Source organism: Xenopus laevis, chromosome 3L, assembly GCF_017654675.1.
Source record: "Xenopus laevis strain J_2021 chromosome 3L, Xenopus_laevis_v10.1, whole genome shotgun sequence".
Classification (NCBI taxonomy): Eukaryota; Metazoa; Chordata; class Amphibia; order Anura; family Pipidae; genus Xenopus; species Xenopus laevis.
In genome coordinates, this window is record NC_054375.1 from 104320486 (window position 1) to 104347724 (window position 27239).

The window sequence follows — 27239 nt, forward strand, 5'->3', positions numbered from 1 at the left end:
ATTACAGCACAAAATACATTACTTAAACATAGTGTGGCACCAGTGACACCTAGAGGTAAATTTAGAGTATGACACCCATTCATGCAATCATTGCATAGAGGATTGCACTAATTGTATTAATTGATTGTTTTTGACGTCATCTTGGCGCCTTTTTTTGTATGTATTTATACACCCCCTTCATCACTTGCACTTTATCCTTGATAAAGGCCCCAATGTGGGCCGAAACGTTGGACAGTGGATTGCTGGTCTATTGTGACGGATACATATTATTATTGACCATAGCACCCACACCGAATCGTGGAAGGAAGAGTGCAGGTACTTAAAGAATAGACTATAGGCCGAGGTCAGGGCAAGTGACAGGCAGCATGCAGAAAGTGGTCAACAATTAGTTCAAGGTCTGGACAGGTAAAGGTATAGTGAATGAGTAGGCTAAAGTCTGGGAAGGAAACACAAATTCACATAGTAAAAAAGTAGGACGAGGTCTGGACAGGGTGCAAGAAGAATAGTCAACAGACATATTGAGGTTGGGCAGGTGGCAAGGTGCATGGTCAGAACCCTCAGTAACACTAGACTGTAATTAAGCAGCAACATATACTGCAGCACCGTACAATAAATAGGAGTGTACAATGAACATAGATTAATAAATGGTAATTGTTTCTAGACTTGTGTCAATAAGGCTGATGCTGCAGTATTCATGTATCAATTCACACCTGCAGAAAAATGCACATAACAATGCATAGACAAACACAATTGCATACTTTGCAAAATTGCACAGCCCTTGATAGATGGATGGGTGGAGTAATGACACACACTTAAAGTACATGAGTGTAGCATATCCAACAATGGGGAAAGACCAAGGACAGAGCAAAATTCTAACATTAACATTAAACTAACATTAATGGCACAATCTTAAGGAGGCCAACTGGTGAGGTGCATAGTAGTATGACAGCTAAAAAATGTTATGTTGTTTTTGGCTGACCAAAAGTCATGCTGCCCCCCCAGCACCACCATTATTAAGAATGCTGAAGAGTCAGGCATACATGTAGACAAGCAACCATGTTTGCCTTAACAGCAATAAAAGCACATTCAAATCAATTAAATGTAATCAACAAAATAATTATACAGATAAAAAGTGATTTACTTATTGATTTATCTTTTGTTTTCGATTAACCACAGAATATGCAGCACATAAATCAGCTCCTGTGGGAGTAATGTCCACCTCGGAATATTCTGCTTCTGGTGCCCATTTGGGCTTAGTCACCACTGAATAGGCAGTCTGGATTCTCCTCCATGTCTTTTCTTTCACATATTGCATAAGGTGTACCTATGGCAAAGCAATTTAAGAAAATATAAACATTTGTGAGGATTCCTACATGGGCAGGTATCTAGCTAGGCTAGGTAGCTTGCAGTGGAAGAAATACATATGGAGAAACGCATGTATCTTAAATGACAATGGAGGGGTTTGTTTGTTCAGAGATCCTTATATCCCTTTAAACAAATTACCCTATTAATGGGGGGAGAGGCGCAAGTGAGTTCAGTAAAAAGCAATCCAATATTCTATTAGTGCTTTAAAATAGCAGATCATCAGGAAAATATGGATTTTTTTAACCAAAAGGAAAGATAGTCCAATTTATTGTGCTCATTTTAGTTTTGTATATAGTGAATAATGTACTCCCTGATGTAAAATATGAGTATATTTATTATAAATCAGGCCAAGGCTGAATGCTGAGGGCTTTTGTACAAGTCATGGAACTCTAAGGTGATGTCATGGCCGGCACCCGATACCAGAACAAATGCTAAGCACCCTGGTCTCAGCTCGGCTTCACCAGTAGTGTGACCACCGTTGGGCTTCGGGAGGAGCCCTCAGCTTACTTGGGTGCCACCTGGACTTAACGAGGGGTGCAAGGCAAGATGTCCTGGCTGGCGAAGGGGCACGGCTGTTTAGGAGTCTTTAGGCCGAAGGTCATGGTACAAAAGGTCAAGGCAAGTGGATGGTCAGACAGGTTGGATCGATACAGGCTTATATCAGAATCGTCAGGAAGGCAAAGGGTCAAAACCGGATAGTCAATCAGAGGGGTTGAGGCAGATTCGGAGACAAATAACAGGCAGAGGTCAAACCAGAACGTCAAACAGCAGAATCAAGGTCGGTTTCAGGCAAAAGGTCGGGTTCCAGAGATCAGAGTAGTCAAACAGCCAGGCAGAGGTCAATCACAGGAATCAAAACATACAAGAAGCTTTTCAGCACAAGGTACAAGGCACCAGGAAGCAAATCCTATCACGGGCACTGTGTACAACCTGAAATCCCTTTAAATACATTTTTGAATCTCGCGCCACTGCGCGCTGACGTCATCACGTCAGCGCACATGCGCACAAAATCCAGGAAGAGGTGCGCGCACACTAGAGCAGCGCACTGAAGAACCGAAAGACGCGGCGGGCGTCCCTGCAGTCCCCCCACTATACCACCAGGGTAAGATTCCCTTACAGGTGACTTTCAAACATCTTTAAATTTTCAACAGCGGGGTACATTTGTTATTATAATATACAAGTGTCGGTGAGCCTTGTGACAAAAATGTTATCACTATGCACCTACTGATGCCACTAAGTACAGTTATGGGACTTCTTATTGAGAATGCTTGGGACCTGGGGTTTTCCAGATAAAGGAACTTTCTGTCATTTCCTTAAATCTACTAAAAAATCATGGAAACATAAATTAAACTCAATATGATTATTTTGCCTCCAAAAAGGATTTATTATATTTTAGGATTAAATATAAGGTACTGTTTTATTATTACAGAGATAAGGGATAATTTTTAAAATTTGTATTATTTGATTAAAGTGCTGTGTATGGGAAATGCCCATCAGAGTGTTCTGATAACAGATCCCATACCTGTAAGGATGTATACTGTCCCTTTAAAGCTCCTACCATAAAATAAGACAACAATCTAATCTTCACTGATATTAATATTTTTTTTCCTCTTACTAATAAATAATGTGCATATATAAATGTTACAAATACAACTTAATAATGTAGTAGTATATAAAGTTTATTAAAATGATGAGCTAATCAAAAATATTGCTTACTTACATTCATAATCCACAGTATCTGGATTTCTGATTCTGAAAAATCAGAGAAGAAGAAGAATTCTAAAAAATTTTATAGTTTCTGAATTATTTGCCTTTTTCGTCTTACTCTTTCGTCTGGCTTTCAAATGGGGGTCACTGACCCCCATCTAATGAACAAATGCTCTGTAAGACTACACAAGTATGGTTATTGCTACTTTTTACTACGCATATTCCTATTCAGGCCTCTCCTATTCATATTCCTGTCTTTTATTCAATTCAAGGCATGGTTTCTAGGGTAATTTAAACCTCTGTTTACCGAGCATGTGGGCAGCAGTTTGGGGATGTATTAGTAGTTGGTTATGTCCGTGTCCATATAGGTTGCTGTGTACTTACATATGTGACCTACAAATTCTATATCCCTTTACAGGAAGCACACCCAAATTTCACGTTATTTGTCACATGGAAACACAGTTTTAAAATAAACAGGAACTAAACTTTCTTTTTGGTTTTATTATAATACTTTATAACTGTGTAATACTTTCTAGAGGTTGTGAAGGCAAATCAAAAATTTGGCATAATAAAAGAAAATGTAATTTCAAGAAACCTTCCGATTTAAATGAATTAAAACAATTTTATTTGGAAATTTAATTGATATTGAAAGTAGCAATGTCTTTTTGTTTGTATTCTCTGCTGCTCTTGACTACTAGTTCTGACACCTAAAACTGTATGTGGCTTGCTCATTATTGATTTGAAAATTCCCCCAAAGAAGACACTGAGCAGGGGCGGATTAATGAGCAGGCTACCCTAGGCTATAGCCAAGGGGCCCATCTAGCTTTTTCAAATACTAATTTTATTTTCTTTAAAAAAAATCTATGCTGTGGTTGGCCTGGGTCTAAGGTGCATTGGGTTTAGTGTGTGCCAGTGATGTCATATTCATAAACATGGTATTATCAGTAAGCAATTTAAAGTAATGTTATACCTTTGTTGTTTCATCTTGTTTTCTAGAAAGGATGAATGATGGGAAACATTAGAAAATGCATTCAGCCATTTAAATATATAAAAAATGTTTCATTAGAAACTTACTTCTAGACTTTTTAATGTACAAAAACAGCAGTATAAGTGCACTCATAATAATAATTCCTCCTGTCATTCCAACACGTATGAATATATTCTGACCTGTACAACGAAAGAAATGGTTTTGTTAATGTTTCCATGATACAGGACAATCCATAAATGAATACTTATAACTATTGACTAGCAATTTTGAGTTATTAATGGAATGCAAGAACTGAAGTTTAAAAATCTTTATTATTAAGACTCAATATTAATGGAGAGACAAAATAGAAACTACAAAAAAAGTTCCATGTTTTTACCCACAATACATCTTCCTTTCCAAAGTCATTGAGCCTACCTCTGACAGATGTAGCTCCTGCACAACAGCTAAATAGTTGTATGTCTGGGACATGGGTGTGTCCTTGTGCACCTTTTTACTTGAACGTCAATAATGGCATGAAATAAAATGTTAGGCACACCCAAGTGATTGGATTTGCTTACCCCAGGCTGGTGCTCCTGTTACATGAAAACTACACCGGCCCATTTACTTCTGTAAAGCAGAGTGTTGTGTTGGGTGCCCATGTGCAGTAGCGTGAAAAGTCAGACTTTAATCAAAAAGCTGGCAATTACGTGGTACTGTGCATGCATAGGCCCAGGGGCACTGAAAAATGAAGAAGGAAGATCGCTCTTTGGTGCTCATACAAAAGTAACTGGGTCAGTGCAGTTTTAAGCTTAAAGCATTGGCCTTAGGTAAATCACTGGGGGCTGCCCAACATTTGGCAACTCCATTGGCTCTGACCACTAGAAATAATTTTCTGAAAATAACTGTATTAGAATGTAGTGAATGTGTGCAATATTGATACTGACATTTGTATATATTTATATACATTTATATATATTTGTGCAATTGGGCATAGATTTTTCATGGGAATTATACCTGCTTTTGAAGCATTTTAATTAATTGCAATGTACAGGTTTTTCTGTGTTGTCTTGTCTCACCCATCCTATTTTGAATATAAAAAGGGGCCCGATAATACCAGTGGCAAGTTCTATAGCTCATCTGCCATCTGCCATTTACACCCACAGTGCTAACACTCTAAAGGAGTAATGCAATAAATGGCCTGAAGCTGTGTTAAGGGTTTATGCCCCTTTAACAGGATATATATATTATTGAATTAACATAGCTCACCAGATCTTGCATTGTAAGTTGTCTCCTCAGTGCTGCGCATTTGATTTCTGTGTGAAGTTGTATACGTTGTATTATGGGAATTGGGCACTGTAGAACATCTTCCAGCATCTTCAAGGAAAATAATGGAGCTTAGTTGAACTCTTCCTGACTACTCTGCAGTATCCCATGGGGTGCATATAACTTTTGTTTGTCTGTCCATTGATGATTATGAATATTATCAGCTACACTGTTAATTTAACTGGCATCATATACAGTGATTTCATTAAAATTAAACCTCACCCAAATTATTTTTAAAAGCCTCTTGTTACCTTTACAATATGTTAAAGGGGAACAATAGCTTTCAAACCAAAAAAAAAAGACACATTTGAAATACTGGTAAGGGAGGAGGGACAAAAACAATGTTACAAATTGTAACAACTTGTCCGCAGCTTATAAACAGCATGTAGGAACTACACAGCCCACAATGCATTGCATTGTAATATTTCACTTGTGCAGGGAATTGTGGGATTTGGGGAATGCAGGCTGAGGACAGTTGAGTACTGTTACATTTTTTTTTTTCTAATTACTCAGCCAGACCAGCAGGAGAACCAGGGGCTAAACTTAGGTTACTGTTCCAAACCATAGTATTAAATTAAAAATCATGAAATGCTGCATATTTTTTTAATTGATGTATATTGCTAATTTGCTTGATATAATGTTTTATAATGCTTTTCAAAAAACTTGAGCTTGGGCGGAATTCCCCTTAAAGATATTTGTAACTGTAACTGCTTTTTGAAACGTCTGTCGCTCTCTAGTTATTATCTTTACTGTTCATCCCACCTACTAGTGATGTGAGGGTGAAACATATTTGACCTGACCCTGACCATAATCCTCCCAGGCTCAGATTTGGCAGCCAGGCGCCAGAAAGCCAAGTCCCCTTTTCATGATGCACCCACCCCTTACACTACTGCCGCTTGCTCCCTCACTCCCTTCTGCTCCCCTCCCTCCATTTGAGAATGCACGCTTTTCAGTTCTGGGGACTTTAGCACGTGGGAGATTTAAGCAGTGAAATCTCCTGGGTGCCCATTTAAGAAGAAAACACCTTCATGTCGGCCAATAAAAAACACGGTCTGCTCCATTGCACCAATTTGTATACCCACAGCCGACCCACCTCTTCTCTGACATTATTGGAGGGAGCAGGGTGAGCAAGATTTTATAAACTAGCACTGCCCTGTCACATCCTGACACATGCGTGGCTTGGCACACCAAAGGGAGTTCATGGAAGTGACCAGGTGGCAGTGAATTCAGACCACCACTGCATCCACAACCCACCTCTGGAGGCAATTGTTTGGCCCAAACCAATCTGGCCTGCAGATAACCCCATGAACCTCCATTTTTCCCAATGTTGCAGCAATCAGTTCTTCTTGAGTCAAGCCTCCAATTTTGTCACAATGTTTTGTAAATATCATACCTGAAAAAGCATTATCAAAGACTAGGGTTGCCACCTGGCCGGCAATTATGGTCGATCGCAATGTTATTAATAGGGAAAAAAGATAAATATATAGGAAGGCCGGCAATTGGAGCCAAGATTGTAGCTGCTTCACAATTTATATATACTGTATATATGTATTCAGGAAGATTGGAGGAGGGAATAGCAGGACACAGGCTGGCACTGGTCTTAAAAGCAATAACATTTACAAATTAATTTAATATAATTAAAAATGTATAATTCATGTATTGTCAGTAGCAATAAGCAATATTTAAATGTGCTCAAGAAGATCCAAAAGCCAATCAATAATTGTGTACTGGAACTTTTTATGAAAGGTTCCTTAGCAGGAAGAAAGTATATATGTATATAATGTATATAGAAAGTGACATAGTACCGCACTCAATGGAGATATGTGTAAAGAAAACAGATTTATTGAAAAAATCTATCTTGATTTTTTCACAAGTTTTTCCATTGAGTTCATCCTTGAAAAAGGTCCCAAGAGGGACCGAAACGTTGGAGCACTGTGATGTGTGAAAAATAAAATCACTTGATTTACTAAGGGAAGTGCTGGCCTGGGAATGCTTAATTCCAAATTGCGAGTATATGATTGATGTTTGGCCAGGCACCCCTGCGATTGCTTTGTTGGAGTGCGGATACTGAAGATATAATATATATATTCTCCTGTGTACAGAGAAGTAACTGTCTGTAGAGCTGCATACACAAGGCTTGCAACAAGCAACATTGCTTCATGGCAACTACAAATAAAAACAGTAAATGACAATGCTACAAGCCATATTAGTGACTTTATTACAAAATATTAAGGTTATAAGGAAATTCAACAAAATAACTTACTGTCTGTTGGATCTTGTACTTCAAGAGATATGTTGCTTCCTAATTTCCACTCCAGTTTACCATTGTTCCAAATAAAATATAAGCATAAGTAGGTGCCACTATCAGATGATTTGGCTTTTTTGATTTCTAAATGTTGTTTCTGAATTGCATCATAATGGTTGGTTAAAGTAAAAAAATTAATCCTATTTTGCCCCTCACCAACAACAGAATGGTGATAAACATTTTTATTAAAATCAGTAAAGTAGTTATCCACTGAGAATAAACAGTGATTGCCACGATTTGGATAGACAGCTACCCAAAATGAAATGAATTGTAAATTGCTCCTGTCAAACTGACAGGAAAGATTAACATTGTCACTTATATTGATAATTTGTGATTTCTGATTGTTGTTTGTTTCTTGGTCTGCAAAATAAATAAAAATAATGATATATTAACAGAGAGAGAAATATACAGTGAATCAATGTTTTGGCTGTTATAATGATGGGGAGAGGACCCTCTAAGAACTGATTTTGTCTGATCTCTAGGGCTAACCACAGAATGATTAAATGATAGTAATGGGATAATGGGACTGTTTATCACTGCAGATTTGGGCATTAAAGATGTTGTTATGCAGCATCTTGGGCCAGATTCAGTTCAACGAGAATAATTTATTCTTATGTCCTAATTCTATCCCTTGTTTAACCATAGAATACTTTTGGTTAATTCATGGGCTATACCATGACATTGTGTTTTTTGATTATATTAATTGTGGTGTTTATAAAAATGGCCTGTAGATGTCACTGTGCATAAAAGTGAAAGTTACTGTTATGTAATGGCTGTCTGACTCTGCTCAGCTACACAAAACATAACAAATGGCAACAAAGATGGCTCTTCTACCTCTGCAGCAGCCTGTACCTTTTCTTCCAAACCCTGGTGAGCCTACCATACTTTTTACTGCTTGGATCCGTATGTTTGTAAATTACATTATTGCTGCTGACCAAGGGGAGATTTCTGCTTCTAGAAAGCGTGCTTTACTTATTCACTGCCTGGGAGCAGACGGACATATATATATATATTCTATACATTACCATTACCTGATGATACTTATGAAACTGCTCTTACTGCTATAAAGAACTTTTTTGTGCCAAGAGTAAATGTGGTTGCTGAAAGATATAAATTTTGCCAATGTGGACAGCGTAATGGCGAATCCACAGAACAATTTGTAGCAGCTTTGAGAGAGCTGGTTGTTACCTGTGACTTTGGAAATCTACCAGATGAAATGCTAAGAGACCAAATAGTGGAAAAAACAAACTCACCTCGCATTAGAGAGAGACTGCTCCTAGAGCAGGATTTAACCCTTGCAAAGGCTATTACAGTTGCTAGCCAAATTGAAACAGCAGTGGCAGAGGCTAAAACTCTGAGTCAGGGAACTGCTGGGAATGTACAGATTGTGAATTCAACACTGTGGCCTAATAATGCACAGTCACAGGCAAAATACAGTGCTAAGGAAAGGGATTCACCTACACTGCAAAACCATACAGCAAATACAAATAGAAAATACTATTTTTGTTGTGGTTCAACACAACACACTGCAAATCGTGTTACATGTCCTGCAAAAGCTAAACGGTGCGTAACTGCACAAAAGTAGGACATTTTGCTAAGATCTGCCGTAGTTCTGCTAAAGATGTTCATGAAGTCACTACTACAAATGTTACAGTATTAAGTGTGGATAAAGCTGGTACATTTATTCCAGACAAGTTTATATGCACTGTCAGTGTCAAAACTGCTTCTTCTGACAAGGGACACTCCATTAACCTGATGCTTGATACAGGTTCAGCTGTTTCTATACTACCAAAGGATATTTTCTTGAAATACTTTGCAAAAGATCCGCTTGTTGCACCTGCCCTGAAACTGGTCAGTTACTTAAAGGATCCAATCCCTGTGCTTGGTTGCTTGCCAGTGACTGTACAATTTGAATCAAATACTGCAAAATGTGACTTTTACATTGTGAATAAGGGCACTGCTATACTTGGAAGGGATCTCTTTGCTGCATTAAACCTACAATTAGTTGACTGTCTCATTACTACAGCACCAGTGCCTGCCACACAGCCAGTGCCTAGAATTTCACCACAAAGCAACACTTCACTGGGTTGTGCAAAGAACGTTGTACACAAAGTTAAGTTGAGACCAGATGTAAAACCAGTACCATTCCCTGATTCAGCATGGGAAAAACTTGCTATTGATATTGTCGGTGCTCTTATAGACTGTAGATTTGCTATAACCTTGATGGACTATTACAGTAAATGACCTGAAATTGCATTTGTTTCTCATATAACATTAACTACAGTGATAACATTTCTGTCTACAGTCTTCAGCAGAGAAGGTAATCCAAAGGAGTTAATATCAGACAATGGACCACAGTTTGTCTCATCTGAGTTTGAATCCTTTCTGAGACAGAGGAATATTGTGCATAGGAAATCTTCAGTGTATTACCCACAAGCAAATGGAGAAATCGAGCGATTCAACAGAAGTTTGAAAGATCCACTACAGACAGCAAATCTTACTGGGAAATCTTGGAAAGTATTTACAACAGAGTTCCTACATAACTACAGAGCAACGTGCCATGCAACAACCCAATCATCTCCTGCTGAATTATTACATGGCAGACAGATGCGCACTAAGTTACATGTTGCAGACATCAAATTTCCACAAAATACTACAAAATCATCTACTGCTGACAATGTGAAACATCAACAAGCCAAATGCAAGGCTTATACTGACAGAAAATGTGGTGCAAGAGAAGTGCACTTTCAGCCTGGATCTTTAGTCAGAATTAAGAAACCAGGAATACTGAATAGTTGTCCAAATGCTTTCCTACTATAGGGGGAATATGTGGTGTTTATACAAATGGCCTGTAGATGTCACTGTGCTCAGACTTATACTGTTACTGTTATGTAATGGCTGCCTGACTCTGCTAATAAAGCGCTGTTATACTCTCCTCATCCTCGGCTACCCAAAACATAACATTAATCTAACTCTCTGTTTATCTAAATAGAGGAAAATTACGTACCTGAAACTGATGAAATGATAAAAGTACTGCGGGAATTGCAGGTTGTATTGTTATTACTTTGTAAACTAAAAGAAGTGTCTTTCATGTCTTCTTTTCTGCATTCAAATATTCCCCCGTGTTTAGGAACCGTGAGACTGCAACCTTCACAGCTTATGTTTTCCTTATTGTAGTTGTACCAGCAAACAGACATATTTTGGTCAATACATAGATCACATTTTATGGTGAGGTTCTCTTTCTCATATTTATGAAAGTAATGGCATCCTGCAAGAGATAATTTAATGTATTACAGTCTACAGACTTTAAAATGACACAAAGAAAAAAGAAACCTTTGCATTTATTATGTAATTGTTTTATGAAGGAGCGCATGCATATTTCTTTGGGTTTGTCTGAATACTCAATATTGATGTAGGGACCCATAGATATAATGGCCCCTATGGCTTCATTCCCTTACTAGTGCATCATTTACTTGTTGGTTTAACCCCATGTAGCCATTTGTACTTATTTACATACCCAGTTCATTGGCCCTCAGGTTGATGACCATATCCTGCATCACTGTAACAAAGTGCTTTGCGGTGGGGGAGTCCTTCCTTTTTGGCCTGCAGTTGATATGGTTGGATGTCCATTGAACCTGGAGTCAACAAGGCCCCAGAAGTATAAGGCTCTAAAGGGACAACTGATTCGATGCTCAAAGAGAGAGACAAAAAGCGGAGTACGTGGCGTCTATTGGTAACCTTGTGTTGATAATTGTGTCTTCCAAAATGAAGTGATCAACTATTCATCACGATTATACAAAATAAATTCTGTAAATTTTGTGAGCGTCTACTTTGTAGTCATTGAGTAGAATAAATAAAGTGAAAATCTTGTGAATTCATGGTGAATTAAAATTATTAAAGTGCATGGTGCTTGTTGTGAACATAGAAACGTACTTGAACCCACGACTTGGACTCCAATTAAGAAACCAGATAAAATATAACTTTTATTTACTCCTTAAAATTCATAGACTGTGAGAGGGAATTAATTGATGAAACCACTAAAAACAATTAAAAGAAAGGGTGGAGATTCGATCTAGTATGTGAATGAATAGGGGTGGCAGCGTAATTGATTGTTCGCATATAGATCTTACATCACCCAGTTTCCCTATAATAACTGAATGGTGATTGAGGGGTACACTGAGGACTTTGTGGGCAATTATGGCAGTGATATCTGTTAGAAAACAGAAGCAAGGTCAGAGTCACAGGCCAGGGTCAAAACCAAAACGGTGGTGAGGTACACAATCGGAATCCAAGAATAGTCAACACTCCAGGATTGAGTGAAAATTGCCTTTATTTACACACAGCAGGGCAGCATAGCAACGTTTCGAGCCTCGCACGGCTCTTTGTCAAGATAGCATATCATTATACAGATTCTCCTTTTTATACACTGTTATCATAGCTCCCTCTAGTGGGGCTGCACCAAAGTAACAAAAAATACAAAACATTGTTTCACTTATCTGACACTTTTTAGCACAGGTTGTTGAGGAGCCTACCAGAAAAAATGCTATTCTTGATTTAGTGATCTCAAATGACCCAGAACTTATAGCAAATGTGCAAGTCATTGAACCCCTGGGTAATAGTGACCATAATGTTATATCATTTAATGTCTGGTGCAAAAAACAAAAATATACTGGGGCAACAAAAACCATGAATTTTGCAAAAGCTAATTTTAGTGCCTTGAGGGCGGCCCTACAGAGCATTGATTGGGGCATTAGGTTTTCAGCTAAAAACACAGAACAGAAATGGTTGTCCTTTAAAATGATATTAAATCATTACTGTTATCAATTTATTCCCTTAAGGACTAAACGTAGAAGCTCTAAGAATCATCCTGTGTGGCTTAATACAGAAGTAAAGAAGTTAATGGGAAAGAAGAGAAAGGCATTTAAAAACTACAAATCTGTAGGGACAGAAGCTGCATTTAATGAATATAAACACTGTAATAAATGTTGTAAATCAGCAATCCGGAAGGCTAAGAAAAGAAATGAAGAGTTAATTGCGGTGGAGGTGAAAACTAACCCTAAAAAGTTTTTTAAATATATTAATAGTAAAAAGATGCAGGTTGAGAGTGTTGCTCCATTAAATAATGGTACCAGTATGGTTGTAACAGATACAGATAAGGCAAATGTGTTAAATCAGTTCTTTTCATCAGTGTATACAATAGAGGAGTCTGGGTTCACAGGCTCACTTAATAACTGCACGAATGGTTCAGCTCAATCTAGTCAGTGGCTGACTCAGGATATGATTCAAAAAGCTTTAATACAAATTAATGTAAACAAGGCTCCAGGGCCTGATGGCATACACCCCCGGGTTCTAAGAGAGCTTAGTTCAGTCTTAGACCAGCCCTTATTTCTGATTTTCTCAGATTCACTGTCATCTGGTATGGTGCCTATGGATTGGAGAAAAGCTGATGTTATTCCAATATTTAAGAAGGGATTACGATCTCAGCCTGGCAATTATAGGCCAGTAAGTTTGACATCTGTGGTGGGCAAATTATTTGAAGGCTTGTTAAGGGATCACATTCAAAATTTTGTCCTAATGAATGGCATTATGAGCAACAATCAGCATGGCTTTATGAAGGATAGGTCATGCCAGACGAATTTGATTGAATTTCATGATGAGGTAAGTAAGATTCTGGATAGTGGGGGGGCAGTAGATGTGATCTATTTGGATTTTGCCAAAGCGTTTGATACTGTGCCCCACAAACGACTGCTTTCTAAACTAAGGTATGTTGGCTTAATGAAGTCGTTTGCACATGGATAGGAAACTGGCTACAGGATCGGGTACAGAGGGTGGTTGTTAATGGGACATTCTCTACTTGGAGTAAGGTTCTTAGTGGGGTCCCCCAGGGCTCAGTATTGGGTCCACTTTTATTTAACTTGTTCATTAATGACTTAGGGGAGGGTGTTGTAAGTAATGTATCAGTGTTTGCAGATGACACAAATTATCCAGCCCAATTAATTCCATCCAGGATGTGGCATCCTTGCAACAGGATCTTGACAAACTGGCAATCTGGGCAGCTAAGTGGCAAATGAGATTCAATGTTGATAAATGTAAAGTCATGCACCTGGGATGTAAAAATATCCAAGCCACTTATACCCTTAATCGAACTGCACTAGGCAAATCCATTATGGAAAAGGACCTTGGAGTCCTTGTAGATGATAAACTTGGCTGTAGCAAGCAATGCCAGTCAGCAGCATCAAGGGCAAATAAGGTCTTGAGCTGTATTAAAAGGGGCATAGAGTCAAGGGAGGAGGGGGTCATTCTTCCACTGTATAGAGCACTTGTAAGGCCCCATCTAGAATATGCCGTACAGTTTTGGTCTCCATCACTCAAACAGGACATTATTGTATTAGAGAGGGTACAGAGAAGGGCAACTAAGCTGGTAAAAGGTATTGAAAATCTTAGCTATGAGGAAAGACTGGCCAAATTGGGGATGTTCACGCTGGAGAAGAGGCGCTTAAGGGGTGATATGATGACTATGTATAAATATATAAGGGGATCATATAATAATCTCTCTAATGCTTTATTTACCAGTAGGTCTTTCCAGCTGACACGAGGCCATCCATTCCGATTAGAAGAAAAGAGGTTCCGCCTAAATATTCGGAAGGGGTTTTTTACAGTGAGAGCTGTGAAGATGTGGAATTCTCTCCCTGAATCAGTTGTACAGGCTGATACATTAGATAGCTTTAAGAAGGGGTTGGATGGCTTTTTAGCAAGTGAGGGAATACAGGGTTATGGGAGATAGCTCATAGTACAAGTTGATCCAGGGACTAGTCCGATTGCCATTTTGGAGTCAGGAAGGAATTTTTCCCCCTCTAAGGCAAATTGGAGAGACTTCAGATGGGTTTTTTTGCCTTCCTCTGGACCAACTGGCAGATAGGTAGTTAATAAAAAAAAAAAAAAAGGTTGAACTCGATGGACATGTGTCTTTTTTCAACCTTACTTACTATGTTACTATGTTACTATGTTACTATGTCAATTAGTAGTCCCATTTCAGAGAAAGTAGCAAAATGTATCCTCAGATAGACTGTAAAAAAGGAGAACATTAAAACCATATTAAAATATTATATAAATTATCTAAAAACAGGAGATAAGTCATATTCCAGATTAAGCCCATTCGGTGCTAAAGTGTCCAATTTTCTAATCCACCATGCCTCTTTATATAATAGTTTTTTTACCCTATTGCCTCCTCTTCTCAACTTCGGGACAGCATCCAAAATCTGGACAGGCTGATCCATCCTTTTACACTTTATGGCTGATTTATGTTCCCTAATCCTATCTGTGGCCATACGTGAGGTTTGTCCCACATAGGCTAAGCCACAAGGGCACTTTATGGCATAAACCACAAATGTGGTAGTGCATGAATGGTGGCCAGAGATAGGAATGGGGATACCACTTCTCGGGTGGTGAATAACCTCTCCCTTTTGTATGTTGCTACAGCAATTACACGAGCAACAGGCAAATGTGCCCTTCTTTACCGGTTGCAGCACTGTCTGTCTGTTCTCTTTCCCTGAACCCATGTCCGCCTTAACTAACATGGAGCCTATAGTGCGGGCCTTTTTATACGACATGACAGGTGGATTCTGAAAAGCAGGGATTTCTCCCAAATTGGTTTTTAAGATACCCCAATGTTTTCTAATGATTTTACCAATATTGTCACTCAATGTATTATAAACCGAAATAAAAGGTATTCTGGCATGATTTTCTTTCTCTCTTTTCTTTAAAAGCTGCTCTCTGTCAACCTTCTCCACTTCCCCTCTTTGTCCATCCACCACAGTCCTAGGATAATGTCTAGAAAGAAATTTCTCAGACATTTCATCCATTCTTACTTTTGATAGTTTCTCATCCGAGACTATCCGTTTCACCCGTGTGAACTGTGATTTAGGTAGAGATCTTTTGATCTGTGGTGGATGGAAAGAAGAGAAATGAAGCAGAGTATTTTTATCTGTTTCTTTAATGAATAAATCTGTATGTAATTTACTATCTCCCATATATACTCTGGTGTCAAGGAAAGCAATCTCCTGTGGATCTATATGTACAGTAAACTTGATATGTGAGCATGCAGAGTTAATTTCCCTATGAAATTGTTCTAAGGACAAACGTGGCCCCTCCCATATTATGAATACGTCATCTATGTAGCGTAGCCATTTTATACAGTGTTTTTTGAACAACTGATTGGCATAGATGAACTTTTATTCAAATTTACCCATAAATATATTCGCATATGAAGGAGCCACGTTTGATCCCATGGCCGTCCCTTTCAGTTGCAAAAAGAATTCATCTCTAAACATAAAGTAGTTCCATTTTAGTACCATTTCCAGACAACTTAAGGTAAATCTTTTTTGAGCCCCATCCAGGGTTTCATCTTGTTCCAAACAGAGGCAGACTGCCTCCACACCCCCATCATGTGGGATGGAGGTGTAGAGGCTTTCCACATCCATTGTAACCAGCCAAACGTCTTTCTTACAATACATGCCACTTTATTTAAGAAGTCACCTGTATCTTGAATATAAGAGCACTGAGAGGTAACATATGGTCTGATAATAGTGTCTACAAATCTCGCCAGCGGGGTAAAGACCGAATGAATCCCAGCCACTATTGGCCTCCCAGGAGGTTGTTTTACATTTTTGTGGATTTTCGGCAGTATATAAAACACAGGGGTCATAGGATTCCCCTGTGTCAAATATTCCGCCAACCCCTCATCAATCACCTGTAAATCTCTAGCATTTTGTAACAGTGTCCCAATTTTTCTTTGTATATCCGTCAATGGGTCCCCACTCAGCTTAATATATGTAGTATCATCAGACAATAACCGTTTAATTTCTCCAATATAATCAGTTGTTCAAAAAACACTGTATAAAATGGCTATGCTACATAGATGACGTATTCATAATATGGGAAGGGCCACGTTTGTCCTTAGAACAATTTCATAGGGAAATTAACTCTGCATGCTCACATATCAAGTTTACTGTACATATAGATCCACAGGAGATTGCTTTCCTTGACACCAGAGTATATATGGGAGATAGTAAATTACATACAGATTTATTCACTAAAGAAACAGATAAAAATACTCTGCTTCATTTCTCTTCTTTCCATCCACCACAGATCAAAAGATCTCTACCTAAATCACAGTTCACACGGGTGAAACGGATAGTCTCGGATGAGAAACTGTCAAAAGTAAGAATGGATGAAATGTCTGAGAAATTTCTTTCTAGACATTATCCTAGGACTGTGGTGGATGGACAAAGAGGGGAATTGGAGAAGGTTGACAGGGAGCAGCTTTTAAAGAAAAGAGAGAAAGAAAATCATGCCAGAATACCTTTTATTTCGGTTTATAATACATTGAGTGACAATATTGGTAAAATCATTAGAAAACATTGGGGTATCTTAAAAACCAATTTGGGAGAAATCCCTGCTTTTCAGAATCCACCTGTCATGTCGTATAAAAAGGCCCGCACTATAGGCTCCATGTTAGTTAAGGCGGACATGGGTTCAGGGAAAGAGAACAGACAGACAGTGCTGCATCCAGTAAAGAAGGGCACATTTGCCTGTTGCTCGTGTAATTGCTGTAGCAACATACAAAAGGGAGAGGTTATTCACCACCCGAGAAGTGGTATCCCCATTCCTATCTCTGGCCACCATTCATGCACTACCACATTTGTGGTTTATGCCATAAAGTGCCCTTGTGGCTTAGCCTATGTGGGACAAACCTCACGTATGGCCAGAGATAGGATTAGGGAACATAAATCAGCCATAAAGTGTAAAAGGATGGATCAGCCTGTCGCCAAACATTTTACGGAATTGGGGCATACGGTATCACAACTAAAATTCCAGATTTTGGATGCTGTCCCGAAGTTGAGAAGAGGAGGCAATAGGGTAAAAAAACTATTATATAAAGAGGCATGGTGGATTAGAAAATTGGACACCTTAGCACCGAATGGGCTTAATCTGGAATTTGATTTATCTCCTGTTTTTAGATAATTTATATAATATTTTAATATGGTTTTAATGTTCTCCTTTTTTACAGTCTATCTGAGGATACATTTTGCTACTTTCTCTGAAATGGGACTACTAATTGACATATTGTCAGATAAGTGAAACAATGTTTTGTATTTTTTGTTACTTTGGTGCAGCCCCACTAGAGGGAGCTATGATAACAGTGTATAAAAAGGAGAATCTGTATAATGATATGCTATCTTGACAAAGAGCCGTGCGAGGCTCGAAACGTTGCTATGCTGCCCTGCTGTGTGTAAATAAAGGCAATTTTTACTCAATCCTGGAGTGCTGCCCATCTCTTCTCTGATTCCTGTGGCTCAGTGTGGAAGGACACTGCGGGAGGTGCACCCAATCAACTGAGAAAATTAACCAGGTGTGTGCCCCTCAAACCCTCTTGGAACTCCAAGAATAGTCAAAACCAGTCAGGGGTCTTTTTTTAAAAAAAAAAAAAGTCTTTATTTTTGCATTTAACAATACAACAAATAATACAAATAATATTATTGGAAGAAAAATAAAAAGGGGGAGGGGGTGGAGTGGTTGGTTGGGGGGTAGGGTGGTTGGGCCACCCATTGGCCAGTCCGGAATTTTATGCTACACCAGGTGAGTTAGTCCATCTCTTTGACACGTAGACCATAGGTCCCAAATTTTAGTAAATTTTTCTGGACATCCTCTACTTATGTAGGTCAGTCTATACATGGGAAGTGCCTTATTAATCAATTTTTTCCATAGTGTTACCGTAGGAGGGTCTCGGAGCTTCCACTTAAGTGCAATAACTTTCCTTGCATAAAAAAATAGTAAGCGAAACATTTGTTGTGGGATTAATTGGTCTATATGACCCAGCAAAAAACTTTCTGGCAATTTGACCGGAGGAAAGCCACATTCTCCCAATAGGCATTGATCACCGTACAGGACCAAAAGACATGCATAAAGGTACCTGGGTCTAGACCACATTTATTACACAAATTATCTAGGGTCAATCCCATATTATGCAAACGTACTGGCGTGTAGTACAATCTATGTATCATCTTATGCTGTATAAGCCTATCCCCACTATTAATTACTGATTACTGTAGGAACAAAGTTTTCTGTTATATCATCCCAGTCATCTAAGTCCAGAGCAGGGATGTCTTGGATCCATTTATTATAGTTCTTTGCGTATGGGTTACCTCTTTGAGAGTTTAGCAAGCTGTATACTTTGGACAATCTTTTCCTCTTTTCAGGTGCCTTAAGCAGAGTCTCCAAGGCTGGTGTTTCCATTAAGGGTACACATGGGAATTGGGCATTCAGGGCATGCCGGACCTGGAGGTACCGGTAAAACATGGTACGCGGTAATTGAAACTCCTGGGATAATTCTGTAAATGACTTCAATGTCTGGTTGTTGTATAGCTGGCCCAAATATTTGATTTCATATGTTGCCCTTAACTGTGGGTCTGGTATTGATTGTAAATGTGGTAGGGATGGATTTAGCCACAGTGGTATATTAGGCGATAATTGGGGGGTGCTAGGTTTGTTTAAAGCCAAAGCTTTTTTCCAGGCGAGTATACCTGCACCACAGGTAGAGAGTGGCCACCCGTTTTGGGTGGTGCCACGAAATGGCAAATTAGCTAGTGATTCAAAAGATCCCACAACTGCGGCAGCAGTTATGCTGACAGTGTCTTCTGCCAAGGGATTGAGCCACCCTGCCACATGCGTGAGTTGAGATGCTAAGTATTATATGAAGAAATGTGGTAGGGCTAGGCCCCAAAGCACTTTGGGTGCAGTTAGTATTGCTAGTTTAATTCAAGGCTGTTTGTTTGCCCATACAAATGATGACACCATGGAATCCAGCCAAGAAAACAGTGCCGCCGGCATTACATTAGGTGCATTCTGAAACATATACAACAGTTTAGGCAAGATAATAATTTTTATCATATTAACTTGCCTATTAGGTTGAGTGGGAGTGGGGACCACAGTGAAAACTTATGGCAGATGTCAGCTATTACTGGATCTATATTTAAGGCCGTATATTGGGAGAAATCTGGGTGGATGACTATTCCCAGGTACTTAAATTGGTCCACCTGCGATATTGCCTGTGTTTGACTTAACGGTCTTTGCAAGGATGTGCCATATGCAAAAGTGTGGATTTGGACCAGTTAACTGTGAGACCTGATGTTTTTCCAAATAGATTGAAAACCTGCAGCATTTTATTAAGTGACTGGTGGGTATCTTTAAGATAGATTAGGGTATTATCTGCGTAGAGGGAAATTTTCTCCTCTAGTGCATCCACTTTCCAGCCAAGGATGTCTGGGTCATTACAAATCAGGCTGGCTAATAGTTCTATGGCTACAGCAAATAAATATAGGGACAAGGGACAACCCTGCCTCGTTCCTCTGCTCAGCGTAAAGGAGGGGGATATCTTACGGTTAGTTTGAATTCTAGCTGTGGGATTTGTATACAATAGTTTGATCCATTTGATAAAGTTGGGCCCAAAGCCCATGTGCTTCATAGTTGCCCATAAGAATTCCCAGTGAAGGGAGTCGAAAGCCTTTCTAATATCTAGGGCGTCTATCGCTCCATGATTTTTGGTTAGTGATAAGTATTCGATATTAGTATAGAGCCTACATTTGTTGATGGATGTGGCTTTCCCAGGCATAAACCCAGTTTGTTCTGGGTGGATCAATGTGTCTATCACTTGTACTAATCTTAGTGCTAACATTTTTGCCAATATCTTGTTGTCACACGTGAGTAGGGAGATAGGCCTATATGCAGCACAGTCCTCTATATCCCCCCCCCAGGTTTAGGGATTAAAACAATTAACGCTTCATGGGCAGACGGTGGGAGGTGACCTTTGAGCCTCTTGGTACATATTTAGCAATCTGGGTGCCATGTTATCCTGCTGCATTTTATATAGTTCTATTGGGATCCCATCTAGACCTGGGGTTTTCCCTGATGGAAATGCAGAGATTGTCGTCTTTACCTCTTCTACAGAAATGGGACTGTCCAGAAATTGTTGCTCAGGTGTTGAGAGGTTAGGGAGCTTAGCATTGCTAAAAATTTGTATTGGCCGAGTAGTTTGTGTAGGGGGTGTTGGGTTATAGAGTTGAGTGTAATATTCTCTAAAAGCATCATTGATACCTGTAGGAGAGTCAACAATGGTGCCATTGGCTTGTCTAACCCTGGCGATAATTGTTATCGGATTTTGTTCTCTAGAGAGATACGCTAAGAGCTTGCCCGCCTTATTACCTTTCTCAAATATAATCTGTGAGGTACACAACATTTTTTTGTTTTTTTCAAGAATGTGAAGTTGTAGATATCTCTGTGCCTGTGCGACCTTTGCATAAATGGCGGGGGATAGGTCTGCTGTGAACTAGGTTTGTGCCCTTAGGACCTCTACGTTCAGATTATTTAGCTCTGTATCCAACTGATGTCTATATGTCGCTATACTGCCAATAAAGGACCCTCTAAGGCAGGGGTCCCCAACCTTTTGAACCCATGAGCGACATTTAGAAGAAAAAGAAGTTGGGGAGCAACACAAGCATGAAAAATGTCCTTGGGGTGGCAAATAAGTATTGTGATTGGCCATTTGGTACATTTGGTATCGCCTATGTGGATTGTCAACCTACATTGAGGCTCTGTTTGGCAATGCACCTGGTTTTTATGCAGCCAAAACTTGCCTTCAAGCCAGGAATTTAAAAATAAGCACCTACTTTGAGGCCACTGGGAGCAACATCCAAGGGGTTGGAGATCAACATGTTGCTCACGAGCTACTGGTTGGGGATCACTGCTCTAAGGCAAGCCTTAGAGGCATCCCAGACAATTAAAGGGTCGGCTGATTCAGCATTCTCTGACCAATAGCTCTCCTGTTCCTGTGTCATTCTTTCACTCACCTCAGTTACAGTGAGCCACTTAGGGTTGAGACGCCACATGGGTGTAGTACAGTCTTGATTTGTTCTTATGGATAAGGAAAGCAGGGCATGATCTGATATACCCCCAGGGAGGTTTTGGGCATTAGTGATTTTAGGTTGCAATAGTGGTGTTGCCAGCGCTAGATCTATACGTGACGCCGTCCTATGGGTGACCAAATAGCAAAGAATACACTTGCCCTGATGGATTGGTCTGTCTCCAAATGTCAACAAAGTTATAAGTGTGGCACCAGTTAAGTAAGGGGGTTGGGCCCGGGTTTCCTGGGGGGCAGCGGTCTAGTTCTGGTTTTAAAACCATGTTAAGATCACCCATAAGCAGCGTGGGGGCTGGATCCATATTCAATATTCTCCCCATAACCTCATCTAGTACAGTAATATCAGCTGGTGGTGGCAAATACACACACACCAGGTTAAGTAATTGTTGCCTCACTGAACATTGCATAACAATATATCTGCTGAGATGATCCGTATGTATCTCTAGTATAGTGAAACTTGCTTTTTTGCTTACTAGTATCGCCACCCCTCTAGAGTAATTTGAGAGTTCAGCGTGGTACACTCTTGCAACCCATGCTTTTTTCAAGGCTAGAATGCGGCCACCTGTGAGGTGTGTCTCCTGAAGGAGAACCAGGTGTGGTTTGTATTTTTTGAGGTATTGGAATGCCAGGTCCCTTTTAATCTTGGAATTGAGGCCTCTGGTATTCCAAGAAATTATAGACTCCATATTTTAAATTTGGTAAAGCAAGTAGGCATAATCATGTAATGGTCTTAAACCAAGGCGGCCCAATGGGTGGGGGTGGGGGTGGGGAAAATAAGGTTAACATTCCATTTCTCCCTCCCTGTCTATCCTTAGAACTAGGTAGACCTATTACCCTTAAATACCAACTGTTGGGTGTAGTCCAAGCCCCGAAAGTCTGCGCTGGTTTGAGCAGTACTAGGAGCTCAGATGTATCACAACTGCTCATTGACTGGTGTTGGAATAACACCAAGACAGTTCCAGATGTTTGGGAACAAACCTTCAGTGGTTAACGCCTGGGGCTATTGCGTGGGTCTGGTTGGTGTCTGCCGTCAAGCCAGGATGCAGCTTCTTCTGGAGTATTGCGAAAATGCGACTGGGTGCCTTCTACAATCTTGAGCTTGGCCGGGTATAGGACAGCATACTTATACTGTAGATCTCTCAGCCGTCTCTTTACCGCAACAAAGGTGCTTCTTTTCTTTTGTAGAGCCGTGGAGTAATCTGGGAATAGCATGATTTTAGCACCATCATGTTGTAGCTCAGCTTTATTTCTCGCTGCGTTCAGTATGGCATCCCTGTCCCGGTAGTTTAATAGGCGCAGCAAAAAGGGCCTCGGTGGGGCACCTGGCCTAGGGCGTCTCCCAGGCACTCTGTGCACTCATTCCACAACAAAGTGCTGTGAGAGGATTTCTGGCCCAAACTGGCCGCGAAGCCATGTTTCAATAATAATTACCGGGTTATCCCCCTCAGCGTGTTCATGCAGCCCAACAATTCAGATATTATTCTGGCGCTGCCTGTTTTCATAGTCCTTGAGTAATTCTGCTTGCTGTGTCAGACTACTGAGTTGGTCTGGAACCAGGCCTTGCAGATCTTCTAGGTTGGAGATCCTGCCATCCATTTCCCTTTGCCTTTCGCGGATCGTTTGGACATCCACCTGCAGCAGCAAGAAGTCTACCTTCAGCTCCTCAATTTGTGTAGTGCTGCACAGGATTTGGCAATTGCCGCCAGGAGTATTTGGAGCCTAGTCTAGTCTAATCTAGTTGCTGTAATTCGGGCGGATCTGTGTCGCCATCATCATTAGTAAGCTGTGGTGCCGCTGGGCTGATCACTTTTTTTAGCAAAGTGCTCCATGGTTTTCTGCCTCGGTCCGTATTTCCCTATTCTAGGAGTATTTAAGAATCCAAAAGTGTTCTTATATTGTCTATTTATAAGGGCTCAGGAGGTTTTCAAGATGCAATTATAGCGGAGCTCTTGGTTAGCACGTCTTACTCCGTCGCCATGCAGGACACGCCCCCCCCCAGGCAGAAGACAGACAGGTCAGGGACAGGCAAAGATCAAAACCAGAATAAACAACTAGAATTAACAGCGAGGAACTCAGGAAAGAACTTTTACATTGGGCAATGAACATGGGACCTTAGGCTCTTATATTATTTGAATTTCCTGGCGATTGAACCCGGAAGAGGCGTTCGGGAGTGGCGACCAGGAGATCCAGGCGGGCGTCCCTGCTGTGAGCGCGGCAGGCTTCCCCACAAAGCAAAAATTCAAGACAAAACAAAGTATACTGGTAGAATAATACTAATTGTTGTGGGTAGTAAAGAAACTGAGAGCAAACAGATTTTTTTTCATATTTAATTTTGAAATCTGACATGAAGCTAGACATATTGTCAGTGACTTGTGCTTTGATAAACTTCAGTCACTCTTTACTGCTGTACTCCAAGTTGTAGTGATAACAGCTCCCTGGAATATATAAGGACAGCACTTTATAGTAAAATCCAGGTCCCACTGCGACATATTCAGTTACATTGAGTAAGAGAAACAACAGCCTGCCAGAAAGCAGTATCATCCTAAAGTTCTGGCTCTTTCTGAAAGCACATGACTAGGCAAAATGACCTGAGATGGCTGCCTTCACATTAATATTACAACTAAAAAAATACACTTGCTGGTTCAGGAATGACATTTTATATTGTAGAGTGAAATATTGTAGAGTGAATTATTTGCAGTGTAAACAGTGTAATTTAGAAATAAAAACTACATCATAAAATCATGACAGAATCCCTTTAAGGCACAAAATGTCTCTATATCCTTAATATATTGGCAACGGGTGGAAAGCAGAGGACCTCTTGTCCAGTCCAGGTCCCTGCACTCCCTCCCTGAACCCGGTTGTGATGACACGCTGGAAAGGGGTACGACTGTGCACACGCACACTCCTAGGGGTGGGATGGGGACAGTGCAAAGAGGACTTTTCGACTGAGGGGTCCTGAGGATGGTGTGAGGGGCCCCTGAAGCTGCAGACCATGCGGGCCCTGGGTCCCCCAGTCTGACGCTGTCAGCAACCAAGAAATAAACATCTTATAACAACTGTTGCCTATGGAGCACTAGCTGGTCACATCCCTATTATCAGTTTAACCGCTATATTTTAAATGCTAATCACATATACACAATTTGCACACTCCGACAGTTCGTTTCAATATGGGACACTCGATAACAGGAAGCCATTGCTTTAACCAATTCTCTCTGTGTTTTGTTTTTTTTGTAGGAAGGGTTGTACGCACAGAGAATTTCGTTTTAAAAAAAATTATAAAATAAAAACATTTGCTTTCATGACCAAAAAGAAATTAGATATAACTTTGGACTTAACCCTTTAAATGCTATGCAGTAACCACCTCTATCTACTGCAGGATTACTATCACTTAATAGCACATGGTATGTTTTGTGGTCCACGCTTAATCTGCTTCAGCATGTGTAAGAAAACTTCAGAAAACAAAATGTGGATCGCCACTGGTAAAACATTTTAGTCACACATAAGCGCCAGAACTTGCCTTCTCCTTCTTAAGCTGTTTCAAAGTTTTAATTTACACTAACACCAATGCGAAGGTTTTAATTACATTTTGTAGCCTGCACTAAGGGAGATTAAAGGGCACATTTGCTAATCTCGAGTGAAGGATTCAAAGTAAAAAAACTTAGAATTTCCAAGTATTTTTTGGGGTACTTCGACCATCGAATAGGCTACTACGACCTTCGACTACGACTTGGATTCAAACGATTCAAACTAAAAATCGTTCGACTATTCGACCATTCCATAGTCAAAGTACTGTCTCTTTAAAAAAAAATTCGACTACTTACTTCGGTAGTTTAAACCTACCGAGGTACAATGTTAGCCTATGGGGACCTTCCCCATTACTAAGGTTTTTTTGATCGAAGGAAAATCCTTCGATCGATGGATTTAAATCCTTTGAATCGTACGAATTGAAGGATTTCCTCGTTCGATCTAACGATTTTTCCTTTGATCGTAGGATTTGCGGCAAATCCTTCGATATCCGAATTTCAAGGAGTTTACTTCGAGGGTCGAATTCGAGGGTTTATCAACCCTCAATATTCGACCCTTAGTAAATGTGCCCCTAAATGTGGGTGACAAAACATACCCTGTGCCATTGCCCTAAGAATTTGTGTCATTGAAGACTATGGGGGGAATTCACAAAAGTTCAGGGAACGAAAAAATGTCTTTAAAATGTCGTAGAAAGTGTCGTAGCAACAGCCGACAAATTCACAGAGCATTTCTCCGCCAATTTTCCGACATGTGCGACACTTTTGAATTAGTGTCGTTAAAAGTGGGCGTGGTTTTTTCGGCACCACTTTTCCCACCATTTTTATGAATTACTCGTAAACTCATTTTTTTTACCGACAATTCTTCAGACACTTTAGGCTCTCCAAAATGAAAATGTCAGACAAATTGTCGTTTAAAAAGTCTTGGTAAATGTCGTTTGTACGATGAAAAGATATACGACATTTTAGAAAATTGTCAGACTTACGAGACATTCAGAGATGGTAACATCTGCCTTTGTGAATTTGCCGTTCATACGACATTTTACAAATTTGTCGACCGCCACTTCTGGGTTACTTTTTTAACCGACACTTTTGTGAATTCCCGCCTATAAGTTATTAGACAGAATCTCCTCATTTAATCTTCTTGGTTTTGAAACTGCTCATGTAAATCCAAGCAATCTGATTATGGTGTTCACCTACAGTACCAATATTGTAAAATTCCCTTCACAGAGATACCCATGTATAATAAACGTAAATAAATACACTCAGATTCTAAACTGAGAACTTTTGGCTTCATTAAAATATTTTTTAGCTTTAAAAATTGTTGTGCATTATACAGTAAATATTCTGTAGGTGTAATAAAATAAGAAGCTTACCTGCACCTTCAACCAGTAATAAATAGCATAATGTCATGGCCACTACATTAAAAAGTATTTTCACAAAATCCATGATGACTTTCATTCTAGTGCAAAAAATGGAATTAAGAGCCACGAGTTCTTAGTGAGATGTTTTTTCCTTATGAAGCACAAAAAACTGGTTAGCCTGTGCAACACTGCCAGCAGTCTGACGTCTGAAAACATTTACTTCCTTTTTTTCTCTCTTTCATGCAAATAGCAACTTCCGAAATATTACAGAAGACAAATTTGTTCATAATATTCTCCTCGCTATAGTCTTACATTTGAAGGGTTATTTACCAATACTAATAAATAATCTTTTTTTTTCATATCATTAATTTCGAAATGTATTCATGTGTTTTTGACACCCTACGATAATTTTGGATTTTTCTCGAATTTATTGTGTTTTCAGAGGGTTTTCCCAAAAAATGGGGTTTGTTTTTTTTTGGAAAAAATCGTGAATTTGGAAAACATATCAAGATTTATTAATTTTAAGAAGGATTTTATTCCAAACTAGAAAATACACCAGGTTTGACCTGGCAAGTACTATTAAGTCCTATGGAGGACTTTTCTATTTTTTCAAGTTTAAAGGAGAAGGAAAGCTACCGTGGCATTTTATTGCCAATAGATTAGCTGCAATAGTCCAAACTAGAATGCTATATTTATTCTTTAGAATGTTTTA

General features: G+C 39.6%; 1 protein-coding gene across 2 annotated transcripts; it reads right to left on the bottom strand.

Moving 5' to 3' along the window:
• Positions 1 to 1133: 1133 nt before the first annotated feature.
• On the bottom strand, positions 1134 to 26705 carry LOC108711358. 2 transcript variants are annotated; one of them, XM_018253017.2, is made up of 8 exons: positions 26540 to 26705; positions 10675 to 10935; positions 7626 to 8027; positions 5306 to 5413; positions 4147 to 4239; positions 4043 to 4064; positions 3086 to 3117; positions 1134 to 1324 (listed from the first exon to the last, which is right to left on the bottom strand). In XM_018253017.2, exons 1-8 carry the CDS (start codon positions 26622 to 26624, stop codon positions 1254 to 1256), a joined length of 1074 nt encoding a protein of 357 aa, XP_018108506.2. In that variant the 5' UTR covers positions 26625 to 26705; the 3' UTR covers positions 1134 to 1253. The 2 variants fall into 2 exon arrangements, with proteins under 2 accessions (XP_018108506.2, XP_041442692.1); XM_041586758.1 differs by lacking the exon at positions 5306 to 5413.
• Between the last annotated feature and the right edge of the window lie 534 nt (positions 26706 to 27239).

What these genes read in the sequence shown, in the direction of transcription:
- LOC108711358 (XM_018253017.2), bottom strand. Translation starts at nt 26,624, where the DNA reads ATGAAAGTCATCATGGATTTTGTGAAAATACTTTTTAATGTAGTGGCC. An exon ending in GTACATTAAAAAGTCTAGAA is followed by an intron (nt 4,065 to 4,146) that starts GTAAGTTTCTAA and finishes CATCCTTTCTAG; the next exon opens with AAAACAAGATGAAACAACAA. An exon ending in AGATACTGTGGATTATGAAT is followed by an intron (nt 1,325 to 3,085) that starts GTAAGTAAGCAA and finishes GCTTTGCCATAG; the next exon opens with GTACACCTTATGCAATATGT.